Consider the following 23,124-nt stretch of genomic DNA (forward strand, 5'->3'; position numbering starts at 1 on the left):
TAAACATACCTTTTCCTTTTTTTAATCACACACTTAATTTCAACTCCTTTTTTTTATCCAGTTTACATAAATAATGTTGGAGTGAATAAAACTACCTGAGGAGGTCTGCTCTCCATGAGCTTGAGTTGCTTGCCCATGGAAGAAACAATGTAATATTGTAGTTATTATCATAATAATAGTAATAATAACAATAATTATTATTATTATAGCAGAATATTTTATTTGTGTTAAACTAGTTTTCATTTAAAATAAAGCTGAATTGTATACTATTTCTTTGATACTTAAAACCTTAAAATTTATATTAGTGAAGAATAGAAAAGTGTTCTTATGTCCAATAGCTATGAAGGGGTCCACCAAGATAAAAAGAAGGGAAAAGGGGTCCATGGGTAAAAAAAAAGGTTGAGAACCACAGCTGTAGACCTATCCCTGAAAGTTTCATTGTCCTAACCTATACCCTTTCTGAGATAGCAAGAAGTCAATTAACTAGAATTTTATGCAAAATATATTTTTTTCCAGAAGCAATTGCTGAATCATGAAAAGGAATAAAAAGAAAATTCAAGTAATGTATTCACTTATAGGCTAACAAGACTATGCTGAAAAGTGCAAAATTACCTAATTTTACCTATTGAAAAGCTACAAGCTTGAAAAAATTTCCCTGATTTTTGAAAAGAAAGGGAGACATACCCAAAAAGTCAAGGAATATAGTATTAGGCCTAGACTAATACATAAGTGGGGTACTTGATAATTTATTGCTAATCAATTAGTAACCAAATGCAAATTTGTAAAGAAAACCAAAAATAAACAGCTTTGCTTTTTGTAGGCCTATAGCCTAACAAGAATATGCTTTAACTAGGCCTATGGCCCTATTGGCTGGGATGTAATTGTCACAGCCATACTATCGTAGTTAGAAGCAATAATGAATTGGAGATCGAATAGTATTTCCCTTTTGGTAGACTAGTAGCCTTTAGCCTAATATTTAGTTCAGAGGGGGGTGCACACAAGAGTGTTGCCACCCATTATGCAGACAAAAACTGTAGCCCACAGCCAAATGAAGATTCTACTTAGACCTAGACTTAACCTGCATAGCCTATAATTTACGAGCAAACGAAATGACGAATTAACATTTATATTGGGTGTGTTCCAGCTGACGGTTTTTCAGTAACTGCAGTTACTGCACAGTAACTGCCCATTTCTAACTGCAGTAGAGCCAGTGGGAACGGCACAGTAAGCTGACTAGCAGTAGCGTCATTTTCGAATTAAATGCACGTGTTTAAATTTAAGGGACAGTTTAATGCTGATTAATATAATTTTTTTATTCCTTCTGTTTCAGAGCCTTTAGAGAGGTTCTAAGACAACCATGGGCATTTGGCTGTCACAAATGAGCTGGTGAAAAATAAATAGATCATATACTTTTTCTCTTTTTTTTATTATTTGAAGACTAGAATATCACATAACTAAGCATTCAAATAGCTTGATTGTATCTTAAGCATATACAATCCCTGATGGAGTTTTGTTGATACCTGTCTTAAATTGATTTGTCCAAATAAAATGGGCCTATAGCATTTACAGGATAGTAGTGGGACAACTATAGCAAGTTTTTTTTTCAATATTCTACTTTTTTTTAAATAATTATTGTTCTCTGGTCAAATTTGTGTTCCTTGCTAAGTGGTAGGCACTCTGGACTGGAATGCTTTGTCCAAGGGGTACAGGTTTAATTCCTGGCATTGTCAGTTTATTTTGTTTTGGATAGGGGTTGGTGATATGACTAACCTCAGCTAGAATTGGCCTAACTTTAAATGAGTACAGATGGAAATCTAGGGACAGTAAGAAGGAAGGGCATGCAAGAGCATAGGCTGACTGGTCCCTAGCTTCCTATTGCACTACCTGGCTAAAGGACCACCTACTGACTTAGCCATAGAAACTTTCTTTCAAACCCATTAAATATAAGTAAAAATGAAGAATACCAGTATGATGGTCCTTCTATTTCCCTGAAATGTGGATGTATGGACAAGAGTGTGGGTCATGAGAGATAGCTAGTGAATGTCATTGGGGTGTATGTTCTGCAAGATTTAAAAAATTTATGACTGTTGCTCAGGATGGCAACTGAACACAGAAGTATAATTTTGTTATTTGTTTTTCTTTGTGACTATCATGCTTATTTAATGTCCAGTATTTTAAAGTTAATCTTCTTTAATTTGTCTTTAATTGCCATGGCCCTAGGGCTTAAATACAATAAAACCTACTTATATCCATTGATTTTCTTTAAATAGATAGTAGCTCTATGTTTCCTAGCTTCAGTAAATTTAAATGTAATTGTGAGACCAGGGATTACAAAGTAGGTGAAAACTTGCAAATGAGCCTCTGGTATCAATAAAAATTTGTAAGAAATGGATATCAATTTAAAGATTAAAAAAATTGTTAGAAAACAAAGAAGACAAATGAATAAACAAAAGTAACCCCTTTACAACCATTTAATGAATTGTCACAAATATAGGTCACCCTTAAGATTGAAATGAACAAAGCTTCAATTATGAATCCATTTTCCTTTAAACAGACTGAAGGGGCAAACCTCCAAGCTTTGACAAATTCAATCTCACTTTTGGGCATTCTCACCTTTCCTTTTCAAAGGAAACTTTCTTTGGATGTTTCCCACCCAACTAAAAACAACACGGACAGAATCAGGTACAAGTGACCTTCTACTTAGCCTACATACACAAGGGAAAAGCAGGCATCTCTATACTATAATTTACCTCCAACCTGCCTAATGTGCAAATATATAGCCAAAATTATGTAGTTCCAATGTATTCTGTCACCTGTTACCTTTTCCCCCATTCTTGCTTTGTTTACAGTTGCTTCAATTAACAGGGAGTTAAAGGTTGAGTGATAGATTGGCAGAATCAATGGGAAACATGTAACTTCAGCTATAAATATTTTTGGTTCATCAAAGGTCAATACCCTCTAGAGCAAGAATGAGTAGAGATGTGTACTTTGAAATACCTTCCCAGGACATACTTTAGCCTGTAGACCCATCCCTGAAAGTTTCATTTTCCTAACCTAACCCATTTCAGTGATAGCAAGAAGTCAATCAACTAGAATTTTACTGGATAAAATTACCATCCTTTGGAATGGACTCTGAATAGTCTACCCTAGCCTACTTCTTCAATAGGATTAAAGACAGTCTCAGAATAATGATTTGGCAGCCCATAAATCCTGAACTTTTCTGTAATACTTCACCTAGGCCTGTTTACAGAGCCTAAAAGGATTTAATGCTTAAAATGCTACCATGTGGCAATTTAATGGAGCCTCAATGTTACCTGGAAGAAGTCAATCCTTAGAATGATTCCAAATGGCAATTTAAGGTAATAATTATGCCTGGATATGCCAGAAAACATGGAAATCTTTAAATTAAATAATAAGTTTTCATTGATTTAACCTACTTGCTAATAGATAGCCTACTACTCAGGGTGTCCTTTAATGTTGATCCCAAAATATGGTGATTTACTAAGCTGGCTCAGATCCCTCTTTCTTTTGCAAAATCACTGTCCCACCTTCTTCCAAGCAAATAACTTCATATTCCATTACTTCATTCTTGTCCATATTTATTTTTTGTTGAATGAGATTTTTATTGAAGAAGGTGAATTATGTACTTACTGCGCTAACCATTCTTTTGAGCACGGTAAGAAAATCACTTACTGCGGTTACTGCCGGCAGTAACTATTCTCGTTCCCAGTGGGTTGGGCAGTAACCATTTTCCCGCTAGGAACGCAAATAGTAACCATTCGGTTACTACAGTAAGTCCCTGGAACCCACCCATTACCTTTAAAGTTTAACCAAAAAACATTCCTCTAAGTTCCTCTTTTTCTTCTAGGAAATTAAATAAAAAAAACTAGCTTTTTTAACTGAAAGTAAGGAGCGACATTAAAACTTAAAACGAACAGAAATTACTCCGTATATGAAATGGGTTGTCCCCTCTGCAATCCCTCGCTCTTTACGCTAAAGTTTTTAATTGTTTTAAAAAGTAGAATTGTGGCAAAGAGTCAAAATTTAGCGTAAAGAGCGAGGGATTGCGGAGGGGAAAACCCATTTCATATACGGAGTAATTTCTGTTCGTTTTAAGTTTTAATGTCGCTCCTTACTTTCAGTTAAAAAAAAGCAGTTTTTTTTACTTAATTTCTGAACGATTTTGAATTAATGCATGTTTGATTTTGGGTCTCCGTACATAAATTATTAAAATGAAATTTGCATAATAATTCTTTTTTTGGCTAAATGGCTTTCTCTTAGTTTTGATCAGACGATTTTGAAAAAAAAGAGGCGGGGAAGGAGGCCTAGTTGCCTTCCAATTTTTCGGTTACTTGAAGAGGCAACTAGAAATTTTAATTTTTAACAAAAGTTTTTATTAGTAAAAAATATACGTAACTTAAGAATTAACTTATGTAACAAACTTTTATATTCTTATATTTTGATTATATATATATATGAGGGGGTTTGTCCCCTCGTTAATACCTCGCTCTTCACACTAAATCTTATGTTTTGTCCCAATTCTTTAAGAATGACCCCTGAATCAGAAAGGCCGTAGAATAAATAGTTGAAATTACTAAAAATACTTTAGCATAAAGAGCGAGGCATATATCTCCTCCTAAATACCTCGCTGTTTATGCTAAATTATTTTTAGAACCCCTCATATGCGCAATAATTTCTCTTTGTATTAATTTTCAGTGCTACTCCTTACTTTCAATTGAAAAAACTTTTTCATGATTATATTTTCATTTTTTTTATAGTAATTTTAGAAAATCCTGCGCCCTTTTCATTGAATTTTTCCTCCCCCATGAAATATTCCTCCAAGGAAAGATCCTCCCACATAGCCCCCTCCCCTCAACCCCACACCCAAACCAAAAACATCCCCCTGAAAACGTCGGCACACTTCCCAATAACCATTACTGTATGTAAACATTGGTCAGAGTTTGTAACTTGCAGCCCCTCCCCCAGGGACTGTGGGGGAGTAAGTTATCCCCAAAGACATAGTTATAATGGTTTTCGACTATGTGGAATAAAATGGCTGTCTCAAAATTTTGATCTATTGACTTTGTGAAAAAATGAGCGTGGGAGGGGGCCTAGGTGCCCTCCAATTTTTGGTCACTTAAAAAGGGCACTAGAACTTTTCATTTCCGTTAGAATGAGCCTTCTTGCAAGACTTTAGGACCACTTGGTCGATACGATGACCCCTAGAAAAAAAACACAAACAAACAAATAAACACGCACCCGTGATCTGTCTTCTGGCAAAAAATACGAAATTCCACATTTTTGTAGATTGGACCTTGCAATTTTTCCTATAGGGTTCTGTTATACGCTGAATGCAATGGTGTGATTTTCGTTAAGATCCTATGACATTTAGGGGGTGTTTCCCCTATTTTCCAAACTAAGGCAAATTTTCTCAGGCTCGTAACTTTTGATGACAAAGACTAAATTTGATGAAACTTATATATTTAAAATCAGCATAAAAATCCAACTCTTTTGATATATCTTTTAGCATAGAAGTTCCGTTTTTTAGAGTTTCGTTTACTATTGAGCCGGGTCGCTCCTTACTACAGTTCGTTACCGCGAACTGTTTGAATAGAGGCCGTCGGGGACTAGCCCATTCAGACCTATTGATTTTCTGACTTCCACTTGATTCAAGTTGACAACAATTGTCATCCATTTGTCAACAAACGACGACTTCGCAGAGGATCAAATGGCTTAAACTTATCTAGCCGTCTGTAAGATAGTAGAAACTGAAGAAGGCTAAGTATATCTCTCTCTGGGCTTGCTGGTCCAACTTAAGTTGCAGGAGGGATTTTAGTGCTGGTGGATTCCTAGACCCCTAAATGCTCCTGTTTTATTGGATTTTATCTCTGGAGCACTGCAATTTGTCAGTAAGTGGCCTGAAGTGTCATCCTCTTTTTTGGAAAAATATATAGAGCAGGGTTTTGGCGGCAATTGCAGATATTGTGGGGATCTTGCAGATTAAAATATTACGGTTAAGGTCTATTGTACCATGTATTGTGTTTAGAGAATAGCATGTTTGGCTATTGCCTTCTACGTAACCATGAAAATATGCTCAGAAAAAATTCTAGTTTCTATTAGAAAACAGCAGAGTGCGAAATGAGATACTATAAGTAAGGAGCGACTCGCACTAAAGGTAACAAAACTCTTAAGAAAGGAGTTTTATTTGGTATGTATACATAAAAGGATTTTTGTGGTGATTCTATACATGTAAAATCACTAAGTTAAAAGTTAGTCAAAAAAGTTACAATTGTGAGAATTTTGAAAAGGAACAAAACATCCATAAAAGTGAGTGATTTGGATTAAATATTTCTACGAAGAGTAAATTTTTGAAGAGCTCTGAGTCACGAGGTCCTTCTAAACATCAAAATTTATTTAGATCCGATTACCCACTCGTAAGTTAATGATACTTCAATTTTTTAAGGTTTCCTCTTTCTTCAACCCCCCAGATGGTCGAATCGGGGAATACCACATAAACAAGTCAACTTGTGTAGCTCCCTGACACAACTACCAATTTTCATCGTCCTAGCACGTCCAGAAGCACCAAACTCGCCAAAGCACTGAACACCACCCTTAACTCCCCCAAAGATAGCAAATCCGGTCCGGTTACGTCAATCACATATCTACAACATTTTCTTATTCTACCCACCAAGTTTCATCCCGATCTCTCCACTCTAAGCGTTTTCCAAGATTTCAGTTTCCCCCTCCAACTCCCCACAATGTCAACAGATCTTTTCGGGATTTGAAAAAAAGCTCTGAGACATGAGGTCCATCCGAATATCAAATTCCATTAAGATCTGGTCACCCGTTCTGAAATTAAAAACACCTCAATTTTTCTAATTTTTCCAAATTAACAACCCCCAGCTCCCCTAAAGAGAACTAATCCGTTCGAATTATGTCAATCACGTATCTATAACTTGTGCTTATTATTCCATAAAGTTTCATCCCGATCTCTCCACTCTAAGCGTTTTCCAAGATTTCTGTTTCCCCCCTCCAGCCCTCTATATCCCCGGATCTGAGTCGAATTGAAAATGGAGCATCTAAGACATAAGATTCTTCTGTATACCAAGTTTCATTAAGATTCAATCACCCATTCGTAAGATACCTCGATTTTCAAGTTTTTCAAGAATTCTGGTTTCCCCCTCTAACTCCCCCGATGTCACCAGACCTAGTCGGGACTTAACATAAGAGTTCTAACGCACAAGATTCTTCTAAATATCCAATTTCATAAAGATCTGATCACCCGTCCGTAAGTACCAAACACCTCATTTTTTCCAATTTTTCCGAATTACTCCCCCCCCCAACTCCACCAAAGAGAGTGGTTCGGTTATGTCAGTCATGTATCTTGGACTTGTGCTTATTCTTCCCACGAAGTTTCATTTCGATCCCTCCTCTCTTAGCGTTTTCCAAGATTTTAGATCCCCCCCCAAACTCCCCCAATGTCACCGGATCTGGTCGGGATTTAAAATAAGAGCTCTGAGACATGATATCCTTCCAAAAATCAAATTTCATTAAGATCCCATCACTCCTTCGTAAGTTAAAAATACCTCATTTTTACAATTTTTCAGAATTACCCCCCCCCCATCTCCCCCAAAGAGAGCGGATCTGTTCCGGTTGTGTCAATCATGCATCTAGGACTTGTAATTATTTTCCCTGCCAATTTTCATCCCGATCCCACCTCTCTTAGCGTTTTCCAAGATTTTAGATTCCCCCCCCCCCCCCAATATCACCGGATCTGGTCTTGATTTAAAATAAGAGCTCTGAGACACGATATCCTTCCAAAGATCAAATTTTATTAAGATCTGATCATCCATTCTTAAGTTAAATATGCCTCATTTTTTCTAGTTTTTCCGATTCACCGTCCTCCCACACCCCCCAGATGATCAAATCGGGGAAGACAATTTCTAATTTAATCTGGTCTGTTTTCTGATTTACTTGCCAAATTTCATCGTCCTATCTTACCTGGAAGTGCCTAAACTAGCAAAACCGGGACAGACAGACAGACCGACAGGATTTGCGATCGCTGTATGTCACTTGATAGACACCAAGTGCCATAAAAAGGTATTTCGGACATTCACCGGTGAATGTTGACATCTATGAATTTCAAACATTCACAGTAACAAAGATACGTGTTCAAGAAGTTAAACATAAGTGTTTCTATGCATGCATGTACATATATGTGTTATTTATATTCAATAAAGCATATGTTTGTTTGAAATTCTGCCTTGTTCCTTCTTGATTATTTGAAGTCTCGTTATTTTGAACATTCTGGTAGTTTTAACTTTTTCTCTGGTTCTTCGAGTTTCAAATAATCGAGAGGCGAATGTATATTGGTTTTGAAGTTGGTCATCAGAAGTTATTAGCACATCTATTAAATAAAATCTAACGGTGATCGACAATCGCATATTATCTATTAGGGAGATAGCCAATGGATTTCTTTAGTGAAAGGACTACCTAAGCCCTAATAAAAGCTTCTGCATCCGTGTTTTCCAACTTTCTGACTTTCAAACTCAAGATACTTCAGATGAATGAAACAAATAGTTAGGTGATACGGATGTAACCTCTGACGTCCCTTCATTAGGAAGAACATATAAAGAAGTACAAACTTGAAGAAGTGTGCAGTGGCGCGTGGTGAGGGATGAAATCTCCCTCTTATTGCAGAGACGATAGTTAATTTTGGACAATTATAATTTGTATCGAAAAGCAAATGCACTAAATGAGCTTTTTTTCTCAAAGTATTGTTCTACAAAAGTTTAGCTTTGATTTAAAATCAGGTCCAAGGGAGTGATAGCCCTACTTCTATTTAGGGTACGACTTGGTTTGGCATTGAGAACAAATAGATAAAAAACAGGAAAAAAAAGTTTCATTTTCAAATGAAAGCAAGGAGCAACATTGAAATTGAACACGGACTGATATTATTCCACATTTGAGATGGAGGGGGGTTTCCCCTCCTCTATTCCCTCTTATTATTCTAAAATTTGATTTTGTGTCCCAAACGCTTTAGGAATGACTTCACGAGCAAAAAGGCAACCGTATGGGATAACAAATGTTTTTCACAGTGCTTCAAGAATGAAAGAGCTTATTAAAGTCCATTTACTCTAAATCATAAAAGTTTTTTTCAAATGTTTAAAAGGCAATCGGTGAATAAAACACTTAAAATTAGCCATTAACTACATTTGTGACACCCATAAATGCTTTGAGCATAACACTATGAAACTTTAGCATAAATAGCAAGGAGCTAAGGAGGAGGCAGCCCCATCATACACAGAAACAATTACTGCTCTCTCTAAGTTTTAATGCAACATCAGAAAAATTGTTTTTCTTCATTAGACTGAGAAAGGAGCAATTCTTAACGGCAAAATGTAAGAAAAGGTAACACGTACAGATGAAACAAAGGGAAATCCCAGCTGGATCAATAAACACAAGGTCAGGGTCAGGTCAATAAACACCTATCAATATCAGTCTTTAAAAGATAAAAGGTGTACATTTTTGTGGCATTTGGAAAAAAATGATTGTTACACTTTCACAGCAACATCATTTCCTTCTGAATAGTGGAAGTTCCCTAATGTCAAATACCTTTTGTACGCTTGTTCACTGAGAAAACTGTATGCCGACAATCAAGCTACTCAAAACTAAAAATTGCTTTGACTATCAATTGCAAAGTATAGCATTGAAATAGTTCAAAACAGGGATCCCAATGAGGAGGGGGTCATGCTTGCCCCGAGGCTTAAAAACTGCTATTTTTAGGCAAAAAGAGGCCAAAAATTAGATTTACCTTTTTATTAGCTCCTGCCTCATCATCATCAAAGACAGTTTGTAACTCTTTATTCCAGTGTCCTAATAATGAAAATGTTATCCCCTATTTCGATACTTCCTTTGATAGTTTTACTTCAATTCACATTTACGCAAGTATTTTTGTTTATTAACGTTTATAAGATGAGTGCTTTTGCATTCCCTGTCAATACTACATCATTATTTTTCCTTTATCAAGTGTCAATTGCTTTGGTTGAAACAAAAATGTCAAGTGTAGTTTACCCGACGCAGCCTTGTGTAACCCAGGTAAAAAAATAATTCTTCTTTTCTTTCAATAAATTTATTTGTTAGATGAGCGTACGAAACAAGAAAACCAGACACTTCTTTTTTTATAGAACTGGAACTGCTTTTGATACAAATAAAAATCATCGACTAGAAAAATGAAAAACTTGTATGAGAAAAAAACAACAAATAATTTCTAGAAGGTAAGCTTTATACTGCAAATAGCTTTATAGCTATTAAAGCTTTATAGATGTTAAAATATTTTGTAAGAGAAAAAACAGAAGAAATGGAAGGTCTGTTTTTATACGTTACGCATACCAGAATGTAGTAAAGTGTTCTTAAGCAGCGTTCAGATACAAAACTTTTTTCTTAACTGAATACAAACTCGGGCGGCAGTTCTAGGTTGTATTTTAAAACTGATACAACTTTCTTGAGCCCCCGGTTTCAGACTCAATGCAAGGTAGATTCCAGTGTCTAAACGCCAGTTTGGAAATATCTAGAGAACTGTTTTTTTAACAATCAAACAGTTCGTGGTAACGAACTGTAGTAAGGAACGACCCGGCTCAATAGTAACCGAAACTCTTAAAAACGGAATTTTGATACCAATAGTTACATCAAAAGAATCGAATTTTAATGCTGATTTTAAATACATAAGTTTCATCAAGATTAGTCATACCCATCACAAGTTACGAGCCTGAGAAAATTTGCCTCATTTTTGAAAATAGGGCGAAACACCCCCTAAAAGTCATACGATCTTAACGAAAATCACACCATCAGATTTAGCGTATCAGAGAACCTTATTGTAGAAGTTTCAAGTCCCTATCTACAAATATGTGGAATTTCGCATTTTTTGCCAGAAGACAAATCACGAATGCGTGTTTATTTGTTTTTTTTTTTCCCAGGGGGGATCGTATCGACTCAGTGGTCCTAGAATGTCGCGGAAGGGCTCATTCTAACGGAAATTCAAAGTTCTAGTGCCCTTTTTAAGTGACCGAAAAATTGGAGGGGACCCAGGCCTCCTCCCACGCTCATTTTTCCCCCAAAGTCACCGGATCAAAATTCTGAGATAACCATTTTATTCGCCATAGTCGAAAAACCTAATAACTATGTCTTTGGGGACGACTTACTCCCCCGCAGTTCCCGTGGGACGAGCCGCAAGTTACGAAATTTGACCTGTGTTTACATAGAGTAATGGTTACTGGGAAGTGTACAGACGTTTTCAGGGGGATTTTTTTGGTTGGGGAGAGTTGAGGGGGGGTTACGTGGGAGGATCATTTCATGGAGGAACTTTTCATGGGGGAAGAGACTTTCAATGGAGGGGACGCAGGATTTTCTAGCATTATTTTAGAAAACAATGAAAAAATAAATATGAAAAGTTTTTTCTACTGAAAATGAGGAGCAGCATTAAAACTGAAAACGAGCAAAAATTATTAAGCATATGAGGGGTTTACCTCCTCGTAATACCTCGCTCTTCACGCTAAAGTATTTTTAGTAATTTCAACTATTTATTCTACGGCCTTTGTGATTCAGGGGTCATTCTTAAGGAATTGGGACAAAATTTAAACTTTAGTGTAAAGAGGGAGGTATCGAAGAGGGGTGAGCCCCCTCATATACGCAAATAAAACATACGAATATAGAAGTTCGCTACGTAAGTTAATTCGTAAGTTACGTATATTTTTTACTTATGAAAACGTTCTAAAAAATTAAAAGTTATATTTGCCTTTTTAAGTAATCAAAAAATTGGAGGACAACTAGGCCTCCTCCCTCACTCCTTTTTTCTCAAAATCTTCCGATTAAAACTATGAAAAAGCCATTTAGCCAAAAAAAAAAATGAATATGCAAATTTCGTTTTAATTATTTATGTGCGGAGAGCCAAGATCAAAACAAGCATTAATTCAAAAACGTCCAGAAATTAAACAAAAAAAAATAAGTTTTTTAAATGAAAGTAAGGAGCGACATTAAAACTTAAAACGAACAAAAATTACTCCGTATATGAAAGGGGCTTTTCCTCCTCAACGCCCCGCTCTTTACGCTAAAGTTTTTACCTGTTTTAAAATGTAGAGTTAAGAGAAAGAGTTAAACTTTAGCGTAAAGAGCGGGGCGTTGAGGAGGAAAAGCCCCTTTTATATACGGAGTAATTTTTGTTCGTTTTAAGTTTTAATATCGCTCGTTACTTTCATTTAAAAAACTTGTTTTTTTTTATTTAATTCAAAAATAGGCCTAGGCTGCTCGTCTTTACCCGGAGAGAAAATTTTGCTAGATTTTTAAGACAACACAGTAAATTGTCCATAAAAACAATCAAATTTATTTGTTAGATGAGCGTACGAAACAAGAAAATCAGACACTTCTTTTTTATAGAACTGGAACTGCTTTTGGTACAAATAAGAATCATCGACTAGAAAAATGAAAAACTTGTAAGAGAAAAAAACAAATAATTTCTAGAAAGTAAAGCTTTATACTGCAAATCGTCTCCCAAGTTATCAAACATATTGGAAGAGATAACTGTCTTCAAGATTAGCATATTACCAGGGCTCCAATTTCGTATTACCTGAAAAAAAGACCAATGAATAATACAAAAGCATATAAGTACTTAATCAGTAATTTTAGTAGTAGTAAGGTTATGTTAAGGCAGATCCAGAACTAAATTAAAGCACCTGATACATTGACAATTCACTCGATGCCCCTGCTTAAATTTTAGGGGTGGGGGGATAGTCCCCAAAAAAGCTAGTGGGATGCATGCAGAGACCCTAGAAGAAAACACGAAGGTATCCTTCAGAATCCACAAATATTTACTTCCCAGTCCGCTTCAAAAGCAGGACCCTTAATCAAGATTATATCCAAAGGGTATTAACAAGTCCCGCCCCCTTTGAATTTCATGGTTTTCATGATATTTTCATAATTTATAGCAAGTTTTTTCACTTTAGAAATTTTGAAGTATGTACTGACTCCAGCACACTCCACAAAAAAGACAATTTAGAACTCGTTTTGCCGTGAATCAAACATAACCCTTCACCATGTGTGCTTACCCCTTATGCTATGGTTGGACAGAACAGTCCATTATTTAACTGCTTTCTAGTATGGCGTTTAACATTGATAAAACAACTTATTTTGAAACTTTGAGTTGACTTTGTACACTGAGATTTCCAGACCCCAAATCATGAGTGAGCCAAAAACTAAACCTACGTCTTTCAATTTCATAATGCTACAATTTACAGAAACTTCAGAATTTCTGAAATGAATTTGGATAGGAAGTGATTGTTTGATTCAGACAGAAGATATAATTTTGTGCCAAATAGTATGTTTATTTTTTAGGTATGAATACAAATTAACTCTCCTCTCTTTATAAAAGCAATTTAGAGATTTCTATCCTCAGTATTAAAAAACAGCTACAGTTATAGTGAAAGTTGCAAGCTCCAGCTTTGTCAAAACCAGGACAGGACTGCAGAAAATGATCACAAACGAAGGAGGATATCAATACATTCCAGACATATCTTGACTCCTTACTCTTAATAACCGCTAATATATTGTACCTTCAGTTATTGAAACATAATCCGGTTCATGACCAAAATTCTCACTGAAGAGCTATTGAATGATGATAAGATCAATAGCTGCTGAACGTGATTTGGTATTTTGACAAAAGAGTTAGGGCGGTAAGGGGATCGTGATTTCGAGCTTTTGTGCGCATAGAGATTACAACTTCGTTTTGTGCCGTGAATAGTTTCGGATTCAAACAGTGTATGAATTGCTTTAAAAAAAAAAATACTTTCTTCCCGAAAAAGCCGGTCACGTCATGAAAAAAGCTAGATCAAAATAAAAAGACCTAAGTTTTCACACGAGTCGGCAATGGCAAGACAGCACCGAGGATACTTTTTATGTCTTAGCTAATTTTTCTGACAGAATAACTACTCAAGTGTCAAAATCTCCGGACACATGCCCATCGATAAGTAAATGATCATGCAATAGCTTCAATGCATAATCTACTCGGATGCTTGGCAAGACAATTTTAGATGCTCTAGGATATCCCTTTCCATTGCAAATGCCTCCTACTTAATCAAACAGTTCGCTTAACGAACTGTAAGTAAGGAGCGACGCGGCTCAATAGTAACCGAAACTCTAAAAACCGGAATTTTGATAGCATTAGATATATCAAAAGAATCGAAACTTTATGCTGATTTCAAATATATAGGTTTCGTTACGTTTAGTATTGCCCATCAAAGGTTACAAGCTTCAGAAAATTTGCCTCATTAAAAAAAAAAGAGAAACACCCCCTAAACGTCATAGAATCTCAATGAAAATCACACGATCAGATTCAGCGTATCAAGAACCCTCCTGTAGAGGTTTCAAGTGCCTATCTAAAAAATGTGGAATTTTGTATTTTTTGCCAGAAAAAAAATTCACGGATGCGTGTTTATTTGTTTTTTTAATTTGTTTTTCCCGGGGGTGATCGTATCAACCCAGTGGTCCTAAAGTATCATGAGATGGCTCATTCAAACGGAAATTAGAGTTCTAGTGCCCTTTTTAAATGACCAAAAATCGAAGAGCAACCAGGCCCCCTCCCACACCCCTTTTTTCTCAATACCGTTCTATCAAAATCTTGAGATAGCCATTTTGTTCAGCTTAGTTGAAAGGCTGAATAACTATGCATTTGGAGATATCATTACCCCCTCCCCCCAAAGTCCCTGGGAAAAGGTCTTTAAGTGACAAAATTTGCCCATTGTTTACGTATAGTATTTTTTTTATTAGGAAGTATGCATACATTTGTATTGGGGGGATTTTATGTTGGTGGGATTTTCCACAGGGATAATTTTCCATGGGAAGGGAATTGCCAGGTGGTGAATTTTTCAGGAGAAATTTTACACTGGGGTATTTGTTAGAATTACTATACAGAATTCTTCTTATGTCTTGGTTTCTCATTGCCGACTCAATTTTATGCATGGAGAGGTTAAGGGTAATTATACTGTGTAAATTTTCACCAGGATTGAATTGTATAGAGAAAAAATCATTGAGGAAGAGGGATTTTTCCTTAGAGGAGAAGCCAGATTTCCTGGTATTATTTAAAAAACGATTAGAAATTAGATTTAAAAAAACACGTTTTTTCAACTGAAAGTAGGGAGCAACTTTGAAACTTGAAGCGAAGAGAAATTATGACGTACATAAAGGGAATCACTCCTCCACAACACCTCGCTCTTTACGCTAAAGTTTAAATTCTGTCCCAATCCCTTAAGAATGACTCCTGAAAATGGCTTTGAATTAAAATGGAATAGTTGTGTTGAGGTTCCTTCAGATTCAGCACGCTCGGTTCTTGCATGGTAATGGAAAACTTCCATTATAATGGAAAATTTCCCAATATATTTGATAGTTGGGAAATATATTGAATAGAAAGTCGGGAAAGTGGTAAATATATTGGAAAGTTGGACTTAGTCTGAAAAATGGATTTAAATGTGTTTTATGCTTGTACATATGTCGGTACCCCATCTAGATGCTTGTTTAATTAGAACAAAAAGACGTTTTTTTAAAGTACTAAAAACTCTAGCGTATAAGAGCGAGTTGTTGTGAAGGAGTAACTCCCTACATATAAATAATAATTTCTGTTCGTTTTAAGTTTTAAAGTTACTCCTTACTTTCATTTGAAAAAAACTTCTTTTAATTATTTAATAGCAATAAAGAACGCCATCATTTATATGTAAACTGTCAAAAATTCGAGTGAACCGCAAAGGTATGTCTCTCTATCTCTCTCTATGTTTAGACACGTCAGTTCATCTCTCCTTACACATTTATTGAGCTTCCAACCTCGAGACAACTTCCAGAACATATGCTGGGCACCCTCGGGTCCCCTAAATGAATAATACTGTTGACTTTCTTCAGACAATGATACATGGGAAAAGCATGCAACAAATCCAAATATGAAGACTAAATGACTTTGGCTTTGATGGTGGGTTATTCTTTTCAATATTTACTTGAATTTAGCATTACTCCTAGGTTCATGTTCAAAACTATCACTTCCTTTTCTACCACAACTTCCACTCTTTTCATTCACAGTTTCTACCTTGCAAGCAGAAATCTCATAAGACATTCAAAAAAGTTCCAAGTACCTCACGTCAATGTCATTTAGAGGGTTGCTCTTTATTATTAAAAATTAAAACAAGACCTTATCTGTGATTGTTATAGTAGTACAATGAAAAAATTCAGCAAATCACTCAACGAGCTCTGTAATAACAATTATCCCATCAGGTAAAGGCAAGCCCTCACTTCAACTAGAAATGACTCTCAACACTTCTACTCAGAAGGGGTCTATGACTACTTTCCTTAGTATCACTACATTTACTAAGAAACGAAGGCTTATAGACCTATAACTCCCACTTCTTGTGAATGTCAATCTACCAGTTGTAAAATCAAGTTATAGAACTCATTTCGTTCAACATATCCTAACTAAGAACAGCATCGAACCCTAAGCTGGGGACTACCAGAATTTACTAGAATATAGTGCGTAAGATAGCCTCTTCGAAAATTGTCAAATCCAAGAGAACCTTCAGTGAAGCAGGGATAGCCTTTGAATCTCAACCTATTGGCTTTATCCTAGCCAAAGATTCCTTGACCATGATTTTCGTCCCATCAACCTTCTGATATGCAGACTCGTAAATTAAACATTTATGACAAACAGGATCCAAGAGAGTCTTAAGTGAAGCAGAGATAGCCTTTGAATCTCAGCCTATTGGCTTTATTCTAGCCAAAGATTGCTCGACCCTGATTTTCGTCACATCAACCTTCTGATATGCAGACTCGTAAAGTAAACATTCGTGACAAACAGGATCCAAGAGAACCTTAAGTGACCTTAAACCTTTTCATTCAAAATAAACCAAACCCACCTTATTTATAATAGAACAATCACCATCACTTAATAATATGTAATAAAAATATTCACAACGAGGGGAATATTCAAATACATCAGATATCAACCCCTCTTTTACTATGTGGCTTTCTAATTTCCCTGATTCTTACCTGTAAACCATGATTTCTGAGTCCTGTCCCGATCCCTGTATCGGCTAGACAATCATATGCTTTACGGTCCTTATTCCCACATACAAAACAGTAGGCTCTATCTCTATTTCGCACTTCCCTCGACTGCTCTGAGCAAAAATTAGCCACATGTCCTCTTTTCTTATAACTGTAGCATACAATATTTGGCTACTCTGGCTTTAGATGATATATACTATGCCATATGTAACAACCTCTGGTAGCGAAGATACTGCTAGCATTCTTCTGGGACAATTAACCAAATAATTCAATTTCACTATCTACACTATAACTTCTATTTTGACTAACTTCTCTAGATCTGCATTCCGTACCAGCTGACAAAGTACCTCCAATGCCGTCATCTCGTTTTACGTCGTGCCAAGCTCAACGGAGTTTTTCATCTTGCCCTATCGATCTCATCGATCTCAAACCTGCATCAGTCGATAAAAATTCATGTTTCACCACGTTTTGCAACCTTATATCCTTTCAAATTATTATACTCATCCTCGCGTTCCAATATACATGTCTATTTATATTCAATCTTGATCCCTCAACAAAACAATTGTAAAGCTATCCCTTTAAAACTGGAATACTGTTCCATTAGCTGACTGCTTAAGCTCAGCTAATTCCTTAAATTGTTTTCCAGCAGTTTTCCCGGGGAATACGCCTCGGTCTACTCTCTTTCCATCAAACAGTTCGTGGTAACGAACTGTAGTAAGGAGCGATCCGGCTCAATAGTAACCAAAACTCTAAAAAATTGAATTTTGATATCAATAGCTACATCAAAAGAATCGCATTTTAATGCTGATTTTAAATATGTAAGTTTCATCAAGTTTAGTCTTAGCCATCAAAAGTTACGAGCCTGAGAAAATTTGCCTTATTTAGGAAAATAGGGGGAAACACCCCCTAAAAGTCGTAGGATCTTAACGAAAATGACACCATCAGATTCAGCGTATCAGAGAACCCTACTGTAGAAGTTTCAAGCTCCTATCTACAAAAATGTGGAATTTTGCATTTTTTGCCAGAAGACAAATCACGGGTGCGTGTTTATTTGTTTGTTTGTTTGTTTTTTTTTTTTCCCAGGGGTCATCGTATCGACCAAGTGGTCCTAGAATGTCCCAAGAGGGTAATTCTAACGGAAATGAAAAGTTCTAATGCCCTTTTTAAGTGACCAAAAAAATTGGAGGGCATCTAGGCCCCCTCCCACGCTCATTTTTTCCTAAAGTCAACGGATCAAAATTTTGAGATAGCCATTTTGTTTAGCATAGTCGAAAATCATAATAACTATGTTTTTGGGGATGACTTACTCCCCCACAGTCCCTGGGGGAGGGGTTGCAAGTTACAAACTTCAACCAGTGTTTACATATAATAATGGTTATTGGGAAGAGTACAGACGTTTTCAGGGGGATTTTTTTGGTTTTGGGGGTAGGGTTGAGGGAAAGGGCTATGTGGGAGGATTTTTCCTTGGAGAAATAAGCCATGGGGGAAAAAATTCAATGAAAAGGGCGCAGGACGAATCTGGTCACGTTAGAAAAAAACGTCAAATTAAGAGCTTAATATACAATGCTGGGTGTTCGGAGCCTCTCTATTATGGAGTATAATTTGAAAATAACACAACTATACGAGCGATAAAACATATATACCACAACCATAACTCAACTAACGAAAGAACTGCCAAGAGATAACACAACTGTAAAGCGAAAACAGGTGAAAACTAACGGGAAAATAAACGAACTAAGAGGTGGAAGGGGCCCAGAGAAAAAATATAATCCTTTTTCAATTTTGAGCCTAACTTCCGCAAAGGAGTAATAATGTCAGAAGCCCCGAAATACCGAATTATTTTCTTTTCAAACAGTTCGTGGTAAGGAACTGTAGTAAGGGGCGACCCGGCTCAATAGTAAACGAAACTCTAAAAAACGGAATTTTGATGCTAAAAGATTCATCAAAAGAATCGAATTTTTACGCTGATACTAAATATATAAGTTTCAATTAATTTAGTCTTTGTCATCAAAAGTTACGAGCCTGAGAAAATTTGCCCTATTTTGGAAAAAAGGGGGAAACATCCCCTAAAAGTCATAGAATCTTAACGAAAATCACACTATCTCATTCGGTATATCAGAGAACTCTATAGCAAAAATTTCAAGCTCCTATCTAAAAAATGTGGAATTTTGTATTTTTTGCCAGAAGACAAATCACGGGTGCGTGTTTATTTGTTTGTTTTTTTTTCCCAGGGGTCATCTTATCGACCAAGTGGTCCTAGAATGTCGCGAGAGGGCTCATTCTAACAGAATTGAAAAGTTCTAGTGCCTTTTATAAGTGACCAAAAAAATTGGAGGGCAAATAGGCCCCCTCCCATGCTCATTTTTTTCCAAAAGTCAACAGATTAAAATTTTAAGATAGCCATTTTGTTCAGCATAGTCGAAAACCATAATAACTATGTCTTTGGGAATGACTTACTCCCCCACAATCCCTGAGGGAGGGGCTGCAAGTTACAAACTTTGACCAGTGTTTACATATAGTAATGGTTATTGGGAAGTGTACAAACGTTTTCATGGGGATTTTTTGGTTTGGGGGGTGGGGTTGATGGGAGAGGGCTTTGTGGGAGGATCTTTCCTTTGAGGAATATGTCATGGGGGAAGAAAAATTCAATGAAATGGGCGCAGGATTTTCTAGCATTACTATAAAAAAAACAATGAAAAAATAAACATGAAAACGTTTTTTCAAATGAAAGTAAGGAATAGCATTGAAATTTAAAACGAACAGAGACTATTACGCATATGAGGGGTTCTAAAAATACTTTAGCATAAAGAGCGAGGTATTTAGGAGGAGATAAATACCTCGCTCTTTATGCTAAAATATTTTTAGTGATTTCAACTATTTATTCTGCGGCCTTTTTGATTCATGGGTCATTCTTAAAGAATTGGGACAAAACTTACGATTTAGTGTAAAGAGCGAGGTATTAACGAGGGTACAAACCCCCTCGTACACATAATAAAAATATAAGAATATAAAAGTTTGTTACGTAAGTTAATTCTTAAGTTACGCATATTTTTTACTAATAAAAACGTTCGTTGAATATTAAAAGTTCTAGTAGCCTTTTTAAGTAACCGAAAAATTGGAGGGCAGCTAGGCCTCCTTCCCCACCCCTTATTTCTCAAAATCGTCTGATCAAAACTAAGAGAAAGCCATTTAGCCAAAAAAAAAAATTAATATACTAATTTCATTTCAATAATTTATGTGCGGAGAGCCAAAATCAAACATGCATTAATTCAAAAACGTTCAGAAATTAAATAAAAAAAAACTAGTTTTTTTAGCTGAAAGTAAGGAGCAACATTAAAACTTAAAACGAACAGAAATTACTCCGTATATGTAATGGGTTGTCCCCTCCGCAGTCCCACGCTCTTTACACTAAAGTTTTTAATTGTTTTAAAAAGTAGAATTGTGGCAAAGAGTCAAACTTTAGCGTAAAGAGCGAGGGACTGCGGAGGGGACAACCCATTACATATACGGAGTAATTTCTGTTCGTTTTAAGTTTTAATGTCGCTCCTTACTTTCAGCTAAAAAAAACTAGTTTTTTTTATTTAATATCGTCTAAATTCGCAATTAATCCCTGGTTCTAAAAAAAATTCAACAGCAGTCCTCTTACCCTCAACGAAACCGCTATGATCATTCAACTATCATACCAATTAATCAGCATTTTCACCCTTTTCAATTGGCTAAAAATGGCTTAATAGACTTTGGATTATCTAAAATCGAAATGTTAGTTAAGGTCAACAATAGATCCAATTACACTACGACGTTCACTACAAAACTGACCTAGTCTCACAATAATCCATTTACTTAACCCTGACCAAATTCCTCATTCTCGTTACCGGAATATGGTTTGGCCAAAAGGTTTCCAACTACCATTAAAATCTTACGACTACACCAGGCTAATAATTTTCACTTTAAGAATCAAAATATTGCGGGATACTAATGCCTATACTTTTAACTTCCCTCAAAAATGAGAAAGCAATTGTTTTACCATACCCACAATTAGAAGGGTTCACAATGAGTATTTGGCTCATTAAAAAAAAAAAAAAAAAAAAAAAAAAAAAAAAAAAAAAAAAAAAAAAAAAAAAAAAAAAGCAGAAGACGATGAAAATTTGAGAGTAAGCACTCCTAGTAAGGGATTCATTTTTCTTCCAGTCTTTATTGATGTCACACTATTACTGATATAGACACTTACTTTAAAGTAACGGTAGGCAACAGAACGTAGAACGGCCACAAATGACAACAACGACAAACTGCAAATGCGACAATAGCAAGTCCTTGTTGCAAATTGGAGAATAAGCTCCTCGTGCCAGAAACAGTCAATTAAGCCAGATATCTTTTGGCGGAAATTGACATTGCTGACGGAGGAAATGTCTCTTAGCCACTGATTTAACAAAAGAAAGGATGCTTAGCTTTCACGCAGTGAAGATGCAAAATAAGCGCGAAGTTGTGGCAGTAGTAACAGTAGGAGCTACTTGAATCCGGCAGACATAATTTGCAACAAAGTTGAAATAAGTTTACAGACGGTGTAAATGACACAGGTACAAAGATAAGGTGCACAACTCACAAAATTTCAAGACCAAATTGAAGCTTCTGAACATACAACCCACGTAGAGTCCATAAGTTACTAGTCGAACCTTTACAGCTAGCAGTGTGGACGAATCCCCCCTCCCACGGAAATTCGTTGCCACCTCTTTGTAAACCTTTTGCTTTGTACTGGTATGGGGTTTGTAGGAGTATCGGTAAGGGTAGTCATATCACTAAGAGTTATGGGTTCTCGAGAAGGAGGCAGAACAGTCTCTTTCACAATAAACTATGTATTTTATTACATCAAGTTTAAGTACAATAGTTTAAAATAAATACAGGGTAACGAGTACAAGAGAAGGACTTGACTAAGATACAGCAAGAGAAGAACCAAGACACATATTGAAAACTCACTAAGAAGATTCCTTCACATTCTCTCTACAAAATCGCTTTCTCACGCTCTACTGTAAAACTAAACCAGTTAGATACATCATAAGCGAACCACATAAATTTGCTGCTCACGAGAGTACATCCCATTTGGACAACTCCCAAAAGTATCCCACTTAAAAGCCCCAAAACTGTTAAAAACTATCAAGAATCTACTGAACAAAGCCATCATAGAACAGATTTCCATTCCCAACTGTTAACAGACAATTATTCAACTACTCAAAATTATGCCTCAGCTCAGATTTTGTCACAAAATAACTAAAGGTATTTAGCCATTTCTTGTTAGGTAGCCAAAATAGACTTCAAACAGAGTGGGACGGAGAAGAGCTGTTGAGCAACACGTCATCTCAGGCAAGCTTGGCGTTGCAAGAGGCTTTTAAGCGTAGTTGTTTTCATGATCTTATGACATCTGGTTGAGAACAAAACTGTAAACAGGAAGGACTTACAAAAAAATTAACCTTCCAACTCCTGTCTTTGAAACTTCAAACCAATCGTGAAGTTATGCCCTTTCCGAGAATGACAAGCAAAAAACCCGAAGGAATGGTTACTGGGCTTTTCGAATATGCTGAACAAAATGGCTACCTCAGAATTTTGATCAGACGACTTGGAGGGAAAACTGGGGCAGGAGGGGGGTAGTTTCCCTCTAATTTTTTAGATCTAATTTTTTATTATGAAAATAATAAGCAGTTACTTAAAAATGAGGAATGAAATGGATGACTAACGAGTTACAACATCTTAGGGTTTTCGTCAAGTAAATTTGTTTTATTTGATGACTAAATTGTCATCCACAAGTTTAGCTTGCATAAAGCGTAAACTTTTATTTTCCTTAAAAATACTCAGTGGGAAATAAGCATTATAAAACAATTGACGTTTTAGCAATAACACTTTTAGTCATATATTTTTTCAGATATTATTCGCTTAATGTTTTCTCCGTCATTTCAATCTTCTCTGTATAATTTACCCATTAATTGCAATTTTTTAAATCTTTCTCTCTTCCAGCTCCCAAATTAGATCCATGGGTGCGTGCAGGGT

The 23,124-nt window shown here is 36.0% G+C and overlaps 2 protein-coding genes across 6 annotated transcripts in view; both read right to left on the reverse strand.

Annotated features, from left to right (window-relative positions):
• LOC136027551 (acyl-coenzyme A thioesterase 9, mitochondrial-like) overlaps nucleotides 1-3,917 on the reverse strand; it is a 57,150-nt gene extending 53,233 nt beyond the window's left edge. Inside the window, exon 1 of one of the 4 annotated variants that reach the window (XM_065704915.1) lies at nucleotides 3,818-3,897. Coding sequence is in view for 2 of the 4 variants with exons in the window: in XM_065704913.1 (XP_065560985.1) it covers nucleotides 1,099-1,124 (26 nt within the window). In the remaining 2 variants the exon portion in view is untranslated. Of the gene's footprint in view, nucleotides 1-1,098; nucleotides 1,151-3,817 lie in introns of those variants that run through there. The other 3 variants (XM_065704916.1, XM_065704914.1, XM_065704913.1) reach the window with 3 other exon arrangements.
• An 8,439-nt stretch (nucleotides 3,918-12,356) lies between these two features.
• Nucleotides 12,357-23,124, reverse strand: part of LOC136027552 (eIF-2-alpha kinase GCN2-like) — a 39,526-nt gene continuing 28,758 nt past the window's right edge. For both annotated transcript variants that reach the window (XM_065704918.1, XM_065704917.1), the window contains exon 4: nucleotides 12,357-12,622. The gene's annotated coding sequence lies outside the window, so the exon portion shown is untranslated. The remainder of the gene's footprint in view (nucleotides 12,623-23,124) is intronic.

The sequence above is a fragment of the Artemia franciscana genome, chromosome 5 (genome assembly GCF_032884065.1).
Source record: "Artemia franciscana chromosome 5, ASM3288406v1, whole genome shotgun sequence".
In the NCBI taxonomy this organism is placed as follows: Eukaryota; Metazoa; Arthropoda; class Branchiopoda; order Anostraca; family Artemiidae; genus Artemia; species Artemia franciscana.